The sequence below is a fragment of the Hypanus sabinus genome, chromosome 13 (assembly GCF_030144855.1).
Source record: "Hypanus sabinus isolate sHypSab1 chromosome 13, sHypSab1.hap1, whole genome shotgun sequence".
Classification (NCBI taxonomy): domain Eukaryota; kingdom Metazoa; phylum Chordata; class Chondrichthyes; order Myliobatiformes; family Dasyatidae; genus Hypanus; species Hypanus sabinus.
The window spans coordinates 46,126,385-46,141,742 of record NC_082718.1 but is presented as its reverse complement, the minus strand read 5'-3'; the positions used below and the strand labels follow the sequence as shown (position 1 = coordinate 46,141,742).

General features: G+C 40.0%; 1 protein-coding gene across 5 annotated transcripts in view; it reads right to left on the bottom strand.

The window, feature by feature from the left end:
• The window catches only part of LOC132403828 (proton myo-inositol cotransporter-like), a 207,505-nt gene that overhangs the window by 123,298 nt on the left and 68,849 nt on the right, over positions 1–15,358 (bottom strand). For 4 of the 5 annotated variants that reach the window (XM_059987542.1, XM_059987543.1, XM_059987544.1 and 1 more), the window contains exon 4: positions 2,025–2,133. The exons of the other annotated variant lie outside the window; for it this stretch is intronic. In XM_059987542.1, coding sequence (XP_059843525.1) covers positions 2,025–2,133 — 109 coding nt within the window. The remainder of the gene's footprint in view (positions 1–2,024; positions 2,134–15,358) is intronic. 5 annotated transcript variants of the gene reach the window in all.

The following is a 15,358-nucleotide window of genomic DNA, read 5'->3' as shown; positions in this document are numbered from 1 at the left end:
CCCTCTCACTTTAAGTGCATACCCTCAGGTTTTAGACAATTTCAACCCTGGGAAAAAAGATTCTGTGTCTCTCATAATCTTATAAACCCATCAGATCTTCTCCCAGCCTCCACCAGTCCAGAGAAAACAAAACAAAATTTGTCCAACCTTCCGTTATAGCACATACTTTCAAATCTAAACACCATACTGTGAAACCTCTTCTGCACTCTCTGCAAAGCCTCGACATCCTTCTTATAATGGGGTGACCAGAACTTAATGCACTAGTTCAGATATGGCCTAACTACAGGGTTTTATAAAGCTGCAACATAATTTTTTTACCTTTGAACTCGGTGCCTTCTTTGACCACTCTCAGGGAACTATGAACGTCGACCCCAAGATCCCTCTGCTAATCAGTACTGTTAAGGACATTGCCCATAAAAGTGTCCTGTCTCATTACATTTGACCTACCAGGGTGCAACACTTTACATCTGCTATTTTTCTACCAGCTGATCTTCATCCCTCTGTACTCTTTGTCAGTCATCTACCCTACTCACAACACTAATCTTCATATCATCTACAAACTTAGTAACCTACCATCTATATTTTCATCTAGGTCATTTATATTCATCACAAAGAGCAGATATCTCTGTAGAGATCCCTGCAGAACACCACTAAATCATAGCTGGAATAAGTCCCTTTGACCATACCCTCTGTGTACCATGGGCAAGCCAGTTCCAAATCCAAATGGCCAATTCACCATGCCTCTTAATCTTCTGGATAAGCCTCCTATGAGGAACTTTGTCAAACACCTTACTAAAATCCATGTAGACAACATCTACCGCTCTACCTTCATCAATCACTCTTGTCACCTTGTCAAAAGACTCAATCAATTTTATAATACACGACCTGCTTGGCACAAAGCCATGCTGGCTCTCCCAAATTAGGCTCAAACCCTATCCCAAAAAATTCACTCCAGTAACTTTCCTGCCACTGACTTGAGACTTAGCAGTCTATAGTTTCCAGAATTATCCTTGGTTCCCTTCTTGTTTTGAATTAAATGTTATCTGTCCTGGAGCAGTAACAGCAAAATATGTAACTATGTGATTAGAAGAGAAAAGGAGAGTGTAGCAGCCAAATCAAACATTTGTCACTGCCAGTGACCCTACAGATTCGTTACACTTTTATGACATGCCCTCAGCATCAATAAGGGCTCCAAAAGTCAAGCATATGTATTTGATTCCTTATTCGCAATTAGCAAATATGAAGTTCTGAAGCAATGAAATTTAGGCATACCCAAGTGTAGGCTAAACATAATTGAGCTGTCAGCAAAAGATAATGACATCCATTGGTCCCAAGCTATAAACTGCCTAAAAGAAAGCATGAAGACACAACTTATTCCCTTTGCTTCTACCACTCTCCCACTAATGTGACTAGTTACCATAATAAACGTGCAATACAGAACACAATGCAGATAGAGAATAGATGTGTGGTTCCTACAGAGAGACTTGATACAACAAATAGCACATTTCTGGAGTACAAGCAGTTCCCAGGTTACAAACAAGTTCCGTTCCTAAGTCTGTCTTTAAGATGGATTTGTACGTAAGTCGGAACAGCTACATCAAAACGTAGTGTATGCGTTCCTTATTACCAACAATTTTATTTAACTCGAATTTTCAGTATAATAGGCTTTATGGCAGGCCATCCATAAGTATGAGTTGTATGCAAATCAGACGTTTGTAACTTGGGGACTGCCTGTACAGCAGTTTTGAACATTTCAACCACAGTTCCTTGATTTTTTTTTGACGTTGGTACTTCAGCAATTTATTCCCGTTTTAAAGTGCTCAATTAAATCATCGAAACAATTCTACATAATACAGTTAAGGACATTAACATTTTGCTTAATATTTCAAAATCAGCCATGACACATCCATAGCACTTTTTTTGACAGACATGAAAGAAAATGTAATTCCTAATTATTAACTGAAATATTAGAGAATAAATTAAAATAAAGTTAGCAAAATACCTGGAGAGAATTGGATACATACATGACTGTGTTGATACCAGAGAGTTGCTGAAAGAGTTGCATTCCACATCCAACTATAAGAGCTCTTCTGGTTGGTGGGTAAGATAACATCTTCCACAGCACGGCACCACCTATCAAAGGAGAATTTATATCATTGATCTGCAAATACACCAACTAAATTTATCAAAAATCTGTAATTGTACCAAACTAAATGGGAAAAAGTGATATTTTAGACAATTTTCAAAAACAAATTATTATTGAAATGAGCCAATTTTCATGCATAATAAATTTCAACACGTCATTCACAGGATAATGAAAAAAAGATGGGACAAAGGACTAAAGTAAATAGTGTTTTGAGAATAGTAACAAGCAATTTGCTAAAACTATGTGGCAGGAAAGGAATTGACCACAACCACAAGAAATTCTGCAAATGCTGGAAATCCTGAGCAACACATACAAAAAATGTTGGAGGAACTCAGCAAGGCAGGCAGCATCTATGGAGGACAATAAAAAGTTAAGGATTAGGGCCAAGACCAAAGGTGTGCTTTAGTGGGTGTTGCTAAGGAATTGTCCACGTTTTAGATCAAAATCCTGTATTGACAATTTGTTTCCTTCTACAGATGTTGCTCAACTTACAGAGTTCCTCCAGCAGATTTTTTTTGTTCTTCTAGATTCCTGCATCTATGGCCTTGTGTCTCCCATGCTTTGTAGAGTTGGCAGAAACAGTGGGTTAACTTCCTCTGGTTAAATACCAGAGCAGAAGTGAAACTGTCATTTCAAGAATAATTGCTAACCATGCCACTCTTCATTCTCCACACAACAGAATCACAAATGCTACCAAAATCCGTTACTTTCAAAAGTTTGAAATTTATAAAAACTTACATTGCAGTATAAGCTTTACTATTTTGACTAAATTAATGTTCATAGTTCAGACCATACAGTTCTTCTAGTTAGAAAATAATTCAAAATAAAGGATGACTGTAAATGAGGTACTAAATAATACACATATTCTGATAATGACAAGAAAATTTGAAAGATTTCAGCCCAAAGCAGCGATTGTTTACTCTTTTCCACAGATGCTGCCTGGCCTGCTGAGATCCTCCAGCATTTTGTGTATGTTGCATATATTCTGATGTTGCTGTGTGGACCTATGTGCAGTTTATTATTCAGATATCATTCAGAGGATGTCTCCAATTACAATAACCTCAAGTTAAAAAAAATTATGTGGCAACAGCTGCTGTCAAAAAATTATCTTGTTCAAAATACCACATGCCCATATGATAGAACTTTCTCAGCTGAACGAAATTAAGCAGCAGCATGCTAATCTTTTTACAGAGAGTATACATTTTAACTTTCAAAATAAAAAATACTGAGGCAGATCATGTCCACACTGACCAATGACCATGGCATCAATACAAGTGCACTCTCAGGGGCTGAGTAAAATTAAAGTTATTGTCCATCAAGTGGAAGACACTCCAATGATTGGACTAATGCCTCACTAGTGGTTATTCTTGGTATCATTGAGCCCAAAGGCATCAATGCAAGTGTTCTTTGCCTAGCATGGCCCACAACTCCAAAAACATTGAAATAATTCTGCACATTTCAGGACAAAACAGTCATTTGACTGGCTTATTTGCCACCCAAAACATTTGTTCATTCCATTACTGTTGTAAAATGACTGTAGTATGTACCTTCTACAAACTGTACTGCAGTTACTTGTTCATGATATCCGATAATACCTTCCAATCTTTGACCTGTGCTACCAAGATGGACAAGGAAGCCCTACCACCTATACATTCCCATATCATTTTGACTTTAAAGAGTACCACTATCCATGCTTTGAAATTTTCATTACATAATGCAATTTTTGAGTCAAGTTCATCTGATCTCCGATTACTGGCTTGATAGCACCTGCCACCAGGCTGAAGGAAAGCCTCTATCCTGTTGCTGTAAGGTTAGTGAATAGTTCCCTTGTACGACACGATGAACCCTTGACCTTACAATCTTATGACCTTGCATCTTGGTGTCAATGTACTTCCTTTGTATCTGTAACACCTTATTCTGCACTCTTATTGTTTTCCCTTGCACTATCTCACTGCAGTTTTGTGATCTAAATGGTTGACATGAAAACCAAAGTTGATCACTGTACCTCAGTATATGTGACAACAATAAACTAATTTCATTTTGGATAAGGAATTTTGGTTACTTTCCACTGATCTCGACAATAGATAAAATGCAGCCATTGTTTTAAAGATTATGCATCTTGTGTCCATAATAATTAAGCAAGTTTATTTAATTTTATCTGAATTAACAAAGCAAGAGCATTCCAATACCAGAAAACAAATTTCTGCAAAGTGTGCAGAATACAAGTACTTAGTAAAATACTGCAAGTTTCGTGGCTGAAAATGTCTATAAATAGAAGTACTTCACTATTAGTGGTTAAATACACCAGGTGCACCCCAGTCACCTGTCAGATATATGGACACCTATACATACGATTGAGCATATGAGAAGCCATCAGAATGGATGGGGATTGATATGTTGGGTATTGCAGGAATGTTCTGTTGAGTGGGAATGGGACACTTCCATGTGCCTTCGCCACTGCCCCTCACCCTACTACCCATCCCCCAACCCGAGTATCACAGGCAGGATTAAAATGAAAACATTCATTTTTTCACTCACTGAGACGGTGAGGCCAGCTGATAGTTCCACTTACAGCTTCTCTTCCTGCACCTCCTCACTCTCCCATCACAAACCTTTTGTGATCATCTCCCACATACCACCTTTGTTCATTTCCAATTTGTGAATAGTTTGAGTTAAATCAACGGAATCCCGATGTAGCCTGTGAGCTGCCCGTATTCTATTCTACTTCCAAAATGCTGTATGAACCTATTGACTCCAATGAAACAGTTTTGAAGCAGAAAATACAGAATTAGTGAGGATGGATGGTGGGTAGTCGGGATTCTGGCAAAATGGGACCTGTTTCTGTATCTCCAGTGATTCTATGAGTCAGGAGTAGAATCCACAACAGCCACTGTACAGAGCATTTAGCAAAACCATTTCATGTCTGAATTCCAAGTACACATTTTTAATCATCTGAAGCCATCCCACACTAAGGCACTAATCAAACTAGGCAATTTGAAATGCTTTAAGTCAAAGTCTCCTGGGAGACCTTCCTGCTCTATCACCATGACAACACAGCGACAGAATTATGCCTTTCTGAAAGCAGATTGCTGATGCAATATTTAATTGTTAAAGGACTTCTTTAATAACATCAATGGCAAATACAATCTCAGTTGAAATTCTTAAAGGAAAACAAAATTCTAAAATATAATAAACAGCTTCAGTATTATTCCAGAGAAAGATTAAAAAAAATTGGTAGAAAAACCTATGAAACTAAATCTTTACATAAGAGAGTTATTACACTTTTTGAGGATGTTGGTTTAATTGATATATGGAGGGACCTTTTCCCTGACAGAAGGGATTACACTCATTATTCTGCTCCACATTCTGTATATACAAGAATAGACTATTTCATAACATTTGGAAAAGACAAAGACAAAATAAACACCTGTGGAATTGGGACAATAGATGTAAGTGACCATGCACCTATATATTTATCTGTTGATTTTGACCTACAACCAAAGAATACTATTTGGAAACTAAATTCAAGTCTACTCAATGATCTGTACTTTAAGGAACAAATTAAAAAAGAAATCGGTCTCTCCTTAGAATTTAATGATAATGGAGAGGTTTCACCTCCCATTTTATGGGATACTCTGAAGGTAGTCTTAAGAGGGAAAATTATAGCGCTATCTTCATATAAGAAAAAAATAAGGAATAAAACATTAGAGGAATTACAAAATAGGCTGAAGGAACTAGAGAAAAAACACAAATTGAATTTGGCACAGGATACATTAGGGGAAATTAAAAGAATTAGGAACGAAATAAATAATTTGGCTACACAAAAAAAATCAGGAAAAACTTAATGTTTCTGAAACAGAGACATTATGAAAGTGGATCGAAATCTATGAAAATACTGGCGTGGAAATTGAAAAAAAACATAGCAGAAAATACAATTCATAGAATTAGGGACCCAAGAACGAAAATGATAAAAAATAAGCTAAGTGAAATTCAAGAAGCTTTTGAAGTGTTTTACAAAATGCTATAATCCAAAGTTCCGGGGGAAGCATAACCCAAATTGACACCTTCTTGAATTCTCTAGAGTTACCCACTTTAAGCGAAGAATAAAATAGAAGGATGACTGCTAACATAACTTAAGTTGAATTAAAAGCTGCAATTAGTAGGCGTAAATTAAGCAAGTCACCAGGATCAGATGGGTATATGGCAGAGTGGTACAAATAATTTAAAAATGAGTTGATTCCTGTTTTACTCCCCACACTGAACTGGGCTGTAAAAAAGGCACAAATGCCACCCAGTTGGAAGGAAGCGATAATCTCAGCTATACCAAAACAAAGCAAGGATAAAATGGAATGCGGGTCATTTAGACCAATATCTGTTCTTAATGTAGATTACAGGTTATTTACCTCCAAACGATTAGAGGAGTTTCTATCCATAATGATATGTAATGATCAGACAGGTTTTATACAACCATGCCAGACTCAAGGCAATATACAAAGGACACTTCACATTATGGATCATATACAAAAAAAAAATCAAATCAAAGCAATAGTGATAAGCGTGGACGCTGAAAAAGCATTTGATTCAGTTAATTGGAATTTTCTTTACAGAGTTTTACATAGATTTGGTTTCCAAGACACAATTATTAAAACAATACTGACACCATATGACAATCCTACCGCTAGGATTAACATCAATGGATATTTATCAAATAGTCTTACCCTAGAAAGGGGCACGAGACAGGGTTGTGCATGGTCACCACTACTCTTCGTGTTATATCTGGAACCATTAGCTCAATACATCAGACAAAATGAAGATATCAGGGGAATTACTATTAAGGGGACAGAGCATAAATGGGCTTGTTATGCGGATGACATTTTGATCTATCTAGGGCAACCAATATACTCTTTACCTAAATTAATGCAATCCTTTGAACAATATGGTCAATTATCAGGATACAAGATTAATATAGATAAAACCCAATTACTTTCATATTACTATAGCCCACCAAGAGAAATTGAAAGTCGATACCCCTGGACATGGCACACAAAGTCTTTCAAATATTTGGACATCATTATGCCAAAATATTTGGCAAAATTATCAGAGTGTAATTATCAGCCTTTATATAAAAAAATTAAGGAAGATGTGGCAAGATGGAACCTGATTCCTTTTTTCAGTCTCAGTTCAAGGATTGAGTCTATTAAAATGAATATATTGCCCAGACCGTTATATCGCTTTCAAACCCTACCAATAGAGATTAATCAAAATCAATTCAATGAATGGAACAAGATGCTATCAAGGTATACTTGGCAGGGTAAAAGGCCTAGAGTTTGTCTCAAAACTTTGCGATTAGCAAAGGAAAAGGGGGTGATGAGACCTACCTTCTCTTATAGAGATTATTATTTTGCAGCACAGTTGAGAGCTGTGATATGTTGGTGTGACCCATCATATGACACACAATGGAAAAACATTGAGGAGCGGGTACTTCCCATCCCCATACAAGCAATTTTGCCTGATAACAACCTGCAAAGGTACATAAATACTATTGATAACCTATGGCTGAAATTAACTATTAAAATATGGAAAACTACTATAAAAGAATATAATCTAGAGGGAGATATTGCAATTCTTAAATGGTGTGCATATGACTGATTTTATACCAAATAAATTGGATGCTAGATTTAAGGACTGGACAGCTAAAGGAATAACAGTCCTTTGCAACATAATGAAAGAAGAACACTGTTCAGTTTTGAAATGCTTAAAGAGAAACACTAATTAGAAAAACAAGATTTTATCAGTATTTACAGATGCGACAATATGTTAATAAGACTTTTAAAAATGTAACCAAAGCAAATACATGCTTGATAGAGCTCTTTAGAAAAGCATATAATTCAGATAATGGTAGTAGAATCATTTCAAGCATGTATAAGGGGTTGTCAAATCTTAAAAAACATTCCACTTCATACATTAAAACAAAATGGCAGAAGGAAGGAGGGATAATTATATCTGAGGAAGAATGGACAACAATATGGAGATATCAATGGAAGTGTACCAGTTCACAGAAATGGAGGGAGTTTGGATGGAAAAACTTGATAAGATATTTTATTACACCTTCTCAGAAATCCCATTATGATAGTAACCTCCCTGTTTGCTGGAGAAATTGTGGAAATCAAAATGCAAATCATTATCATATTTTTTGGGACTCCCCTGTTATCAAAAACTATTGGAAGGGGGATACACAATGCCCTACAAGACATCTTTAAATGTGAAATACCCTTAGAGAGTAAGACCATATATTTTGGAAATATACCTCAAGAATGGTTAAAAAAAGATAAATATTTAATGAATATACTATTGGTGGCTGGTAAAAAGACTCTTACTAGGAAATGGTTATCACAGGAGAGCCCAACTTTAAATACATGGATGGAAATCACAATGGACATTTACAAAATGGAGAAGATAACAGCATCTGTTAATCATAAGCTGGAACAACTTGATTCTTACTGGGAAAAATGGTTTAACTACATAATGCATCATAGGCCTGATTTTATTCTCATAAATCAATGAATCTGTTGTAAAAAAAAAAAGATCACTCCCTACTTGTACATAGTTCTTTCCTTTTGATTGTTTTTTCTTTCCACTCTAAGTGTATACCCCAGATAAACACTTCGTGGAGATTTTGTGATATATATGATTATATGATATATATGTACAATGTCTGAAATACATCATATGGAAATGTTTGTTTGACGGACTTCAATAAAAAATAAATTACAAGAAAAAATAAATTGGATTTAGTTCCACTTACAAAAGTGATCTTGTTCAGCTACAGTTACGTTTAAGAAGCAGCACAATTTCCCCACAATCTCTCTACAGAAAACAGGTTTTAGCCAAATTGAATGGCATGCACCAGAACCCTTTCTGGATTATCAAACAAAGCATTAGGTTTTGACAGTCTGGTGTATGAACACAACGCGCAAACTGAGATAAGCAAACAATGCTAATGGTTAGTTTATACAAATTATTGTTTTCAGCACTATAATGGGAAGTGCTGACTTACATATCTATACCCCAAATGAATACAAATTTGATCTGAGCTACAATTCTCCAAGTCTTTGCAAGTTTCTGTCAGGAACCAATAGAATGATCAATACAAAACATGACAATCGAGTTTGTACTGTCAATTTTTTTTATATATATGAAAGAAGCCTTAAAGCCAGAGCAACACACACAAAATGCTGCAGGAACTTGGGTCAGGCAGCATCCATGGAAATGAACAAACAGTTGACATTTAGCAGAGATCCTGCTTCAGGACTGGAAAGGACATGGGAAGATGCCAGAATAAAAAGGTGAGAGTGGGGAAGGAGGATAGCTAGAAGGTAATAGCAAAGCCAGGTGGGTAGGAAAGGTAAAATGCTGGAGAAGAGAGTGGATCATGGGAGGAAGGGAAGGAGAACGAAACCTAGGAGAGGGGATAGGCAGGCGAGAAGAGGTAGGAGACCAGAGTGGGAAAAGTTGAAGAAGGGAAGGGGAGGGTTTTTATTGAACCTGAAGGAGAAATTGTATTCTGTCTGGGTAGCCTCCACCGTGGGGCATGAATGTCAAAGTGTTGCTCCTTCTTCCTGAAGCTGGCCTCATTGTGGCACAAGAGGAGTCCATGACCGACATGTCAGAATGGGAATTGGAATTAAACTATTTGACCACTGGGAAGAATGGAATTAAAATGTTTGACCCCCAGGAAGTTCTGGCAGATGGACCATAACACAAGAACATAAGAGAACACAAGAAATAAGGAGCAGGAGTAGGCCATCTGGCCTGTCAAGCCTATTCCGTCATTCAGTAAGATCATGGCTGATCTGGCCATGGACTCATCTACACCCACCTGCCTTTTACCCACAACCCTCAATTCCACTTCTATGCAAAAATCTATCCAACATTGTCTTAAATATATTTACTGAGGTACCCTCCACTGCTTCATTGAGCAGAGAATTGCAGATTCACAACACTGAGAAAAGCAGTTCCTTCTCAGCTCCATCCTAAACCTACTCCCCTAATTCTTGAGGCTATGTCCCCTCGGTCTAGTCTCACTTACCAGTGGAAACAACTTTCCTGCCTCCATCTTATCTATCACTTTCATAATTTATATATGTTTCTATAAGATCTCCTCTCCTTCTTCTAAATTCTAGCAGGTACAGTTTCAGCCGACTCAATTTCTCCTCATAGTCTAACCCCCTCATCTCAGGAATCTACCTGGTGAAACTCCTCTGCACTGTTTCCAAGCCAGTATATCCTTCAAGTAAGGAGACTAGAACTGCACGCAGTACTCCAGATGCAGCCTCACCAGTACCCTGTACAGTTGCAGCATAACCTCTGCTCTTAAATTCAATCCCTCTAGCCATGAAGGCCAACATTCCATTTGCCTTCTTGATAGCCTGCTGCACCTGCAGACCAACCTTTTGTGATTCATGCACAAGCATTCCCAAGACCTTCTGCAGAGCAGCATGCTGCAATTTTTTACCATTTAAATAATAATCTGCTCTTCTGTTTTTCCTTCCAAAGTGGATAACCTTGCATTTACCAATATTGTACATCTGCCAGACCCTTGCCCACTCACTTAACCTATCTATATTTCTTTGCAGACTCTCCGTATCTTCTATACAACTTGCTTTTCCACTCAATTTAGTGTCATCAGCAAACTTAAATACCATACACTCGGGTCCCCTCTTCCAGATCATTAATGTATATAGTGAATAGTTGTGGTCCCAGTACAGACACCTGCAGCACACCACTCACCACTGATTGCCAACCAGAGTAACACTCATGTATCCCAACTCCCTGCTTTCTATAAGTTAATCAATTCTCTATCCATGCTAATACATCATCCCCACCTCTATGTATCCTTATCCTTATCTTATGGATAAGTCTTTAATGTGGCACTTTATTGAACGTCTTCTGGAAATCCAAGTAAATAGCGTCCATCTGTTCCCCTCTATTCTTTGCGTTCATTATATCCTCAAAGAACTCAAGCAAGTTTGTCAAACAGGAAACACACAGAAAATGCTGGTTGAACGCAGCAGGCCAGGCAGCATCTATAGGAAGAAGCACAATTGACGTTTTGAGCCAAGACCCTTCGTCAGGACTAACTGAAAGAAGAGACAGTAAGAGATTTGAAAGTGGGAGGGGGAGGAGAAGATCTGAAATGATAGAAGACAGGAGGGGAAGGGATGAAGCTAAGAGCTGGAAAGTTGATTGGCAAAAAGGATACAGAGCTGGAGAAGGGGGAGGATCATGGGACGGGAGGCCTAGGGAGAAAGAAGGGGGGAGGGGAGCACCAGAGGAAGATGGAGAACAGGCAAGGAATGATTCTGTGAGGAAGAGAGAGAGAAAAAAGGGTAAAATAATAAATAAGTAAATAATGGATGGAATAAGAAGGGGAGGAGGGGCATTAACAGAAGTTAGAGAAATCAATGTTCATGCCATCAGGTTGGAGGCTACCCAGACAGAATACAAGGTGTTGTTCCTCCAACCTGAGTGTGGCTTCATCCTGACATTAGAGGAGGCCATGGATAGACATATCAGAATGGGAATGGGACATGGAATTAAAATGTGTGGCCACTGGAAGATTCTGCTTTCTCTGGTGGACAAAGCATAATCATTCACCAAAACGGTCTCCCAATTGGCGTTGGCTCTCACCAATATATAGAAGGCCACACTGGGAGCACAGGACGCAGTATACTACACTAGCCGACTCACAGTTGAAGTGTCGCCTCACCTGGAAGGACTGTCTGGGGCCCTGAATGGTGGTGAGGGAGGAAATATAAGGGCAGGTGTAGCACTCGTTCCGCTTACAAGGATAAGTGCTGAAGAGGAGATTGGTGGAAAGGGATGGGGGGGAATGAATGGACAAGGGAGTTGCGTAGGGAGTGATCCCTGCGGAAAGCAGAAAAGGGAGGTGGTGGGATCCCGTTGGAGCTGGCAGAAGTTGCGGAGAATTATATGTTGGACCTGGAGGCTGGTGTGGTGGTAGGTGAGAACAACGGGAACTCTATCCCGAGTGGGGTGGCAGGAGGATGGGGTGAGGGCAGATGGGAGAGATGTGTTTGAGAGCAGAGTTGATGGTGGAGGAAGGGAAGCCCCTTTCCTTAAAAAAGGAAGATATCTCCTTCATCCTGGAATGAAAAGCCTCATCCTGAGAGCAGATGTGGCGGAGATGGAGGAATTGTGAGAAGGGGATGGCATTTTTGCAAGAGACCAGGTGGAAAGAGGAATAGTCCAGGTAGCTGTGAGAGTCAGTAGGCTTATACTAGATATCAGTAGATAAGCTGTCTCCAGAGATGGAGACAGAAAGATCAAGAAAGGGAAGGGAGGTGTCGAAAATGGACCAGGTAAATTTGAGGGCAGGGTGAAAGTTGGAGGCAAGGTTAATGAAGTCAACGAGTTCAGCATGCCTGCAGGAAGCGGCGGCAATGCAGTTGTCGATGTAGCGAAGGAAAAGTTGGGGACGGATACCAGTATAAGCTTGACATGGACTGTTCCACAAAGCCAACAAAAAGGCAGGCACAGCTGGGACCCATACGGGTGCCCATGGCTACACCTTTAGTTTGGAGGAAGTGGGAGAAGCCGAAGGATAAATTATTAAGAGTGAAGACTAATTCCGCTAGATGGAGGAGAGTGCTGGTCGAGGGGAACTGGCTAGGTCTGGAATCCAAAAATAAGCAGAGAGCTTTGAGGCCTTCCTCGTGGGGGTTGGAGGTAAACAGGGACCGGACATCCATGATGAAGAAAAGGCGGTGGGGCCCAGGGAACTTAAAATCATTGAAAAAATTCAAAGCATGAGAAATGTCATGAACATTGCTGGGAAGTGATTGAACAATGCGAGGAATAAAACAGTGTCGAGGTATGCAGAAATGAGTTTGGTGGGGCAGCAGCAAGCTGACACAATAGGACAACTTGATTAGGCAGGTTTATTGATCTTGGGTAGGAGGTAGAAGCGGGAAGTGTGGGGTGTGGGAACTATGAGGTTGTTGGCAGTGGAATAGGTGGTAGAAACAGCAAGTGTGGGGCGTGGGAACTATGAGGTTTATCCACAAACCTTTCACATCTTTCCCTCTCACCCCTTCTCTGCTTTCCACAGGGATCGCTCCCTATGCGACTCCCTTGTCCATTCGTCCTTCCCCCAACCCTTCCCACCGATCTCCCTCCTGGCACTTATCCTTGTAAGCAGAACAAGTGCTACACCTGCCCTTAGACTTCCTCCCTCACCATCATTCAGGGCCCCAGACAGTTCTTCTAGGTGAGGCTATACTTCACCTGCGAGTCAACGGTGTGTTATATACTACGTCCGGTGCTCCCAGTGTGGCCTTCTATGTATTGGTGAGTCAACAATCACTCCTTGCCTGTTCTCCATCTTCCTCTGGTGCTCCTCTCCCCCTTTCTTTTTCCCTAGGCCTCCCGTAACATGATCCCCCTCCTTCTCCAGCTCTGTATCCCTTTTGCCAATCAATTTTCCAGCTCTTAGTTTCATACCACCCCCTCCCGTCTTCTCCTATCATTTCAGATCTTCCCCTCCCCCTCCCACTTTCAAATCTCTTACTATCTCTTCTCAATTAGTCCTGACAAATGGGTCTTGGCCCAAAATGTTGTTTGTACTTCTTCCTATAGATGCTGCCTGGCCAGCATTTTGTGTGTGTTGCTTGAATTTCCAGCATCTGCAGATTTTCACATGTTTATGTTGTCAAACAGGACCAGCCTTTGCTGAATCCATGCTGCATCTGCCTGATGGATCCATTTCTTTCCAGATGCCTTGCTATTTCTTCTTTAATGATAGCTTCAAGCATTATCCCCAACTACAGCTGTTAAACTAACTGGCCTATAGTTACCTGCCTTTTGCCTACATCCTTTTTGAACAGTGGCATGACATTCGTAGTCTTCCAATCTGCACAGGACCTGCCCAGAATCCAGAGAACTTTGGTAAATTATCACCAAAGCCTCTTGTTATGCCCGCAGCCCCCTCCTTTGTGAGAATCGCAAGAGCACTAGTTGGGGGGGGGGGGGGGGCGGTCAGTAGACCCAGGAAATGGGAGAGAGACGTGCCGGATGCTTTGTTCCCCGGCGATGCAAAATAACGCAACATTGACCATTGTCTCCTGGAGACCATGTTTGTGGATTGGGGACTATGCTACGTGCAAGCCCTCGGGCAAAGTGGGCTGGTTGAGAGAGAGATTGCATCATCCCAACCTGATTGACATCTGAGACCCCGTGAGGAAGTATAAAAGAGGGTCTGGGAGAACAACCCTTTCAGATGCACCAGAAGAAACGCTAACGATCCCATAGTAGCGGGAAGCCATTTGAAGGAAGCCACTTGCGTTCGGTTCCCTTGCTTGGGAGCCGGTGGCGGGTACCACAGAACCGATGTTCTTGAACTAACCACGGGGAACCAACTTCCCCGATTCAACGGATTTGCTTCATAAAAGACCTGGGCAAGTTTCTTTTAACCATATAACCATATAACAATCACAGCACGGAAACAGGCCATCTTGGCCCTCCTAGTCCGTGCCGAACCCTTAATCTCACCTAGTCCCACCTACCCGCACTCAGCCCATAACCCTCCACTCCTTTCCTGTCCATATACCTATCCAATTTTACCTTAAATGACACAACTGAACTGGCCTCTACTACTTCTACAGGAAGCTCATTCCACACAGCTATCACTCTTTGAGTAAAGAAATACCCCCTCGTGTTTCCCTTAAACTTCTGCCCCCTAACTCTCAAATCACAAATCTCTCTCTCTCTCCAACAAGTGAAAACACAGCGGTCCCCAAAGGCTGAAGCCTGCAGGAAATGAGTGACTTTTATATTTCTATTGGACAATATATTATCCCCTAGACAAACGATTGAGCTATTTCTTATTGATGATTATTATTATACCCGCGCTTTTAGATTGAGTATTGATGACGTATATTATCTGAATGTTGTTATTAATCTTATTTTTGTGCCCCTTTATAAATAAAGACTTTTAAAAATAGTACCATCAGACTTCAACGGACCTCTCTATCTTTGCTGGTAAGTGACCTAGTTACGGGGTACGTAACACTCTATTATAACTTCTGCCATTTCTTTCAGTACTCTGGGATGCATCCCATCAAGACCAGGGGACTTATTGATCTTCAAGCCCACAAGTTTGCTTAGCATTACATCTTTAGTGATAGCTGTTTT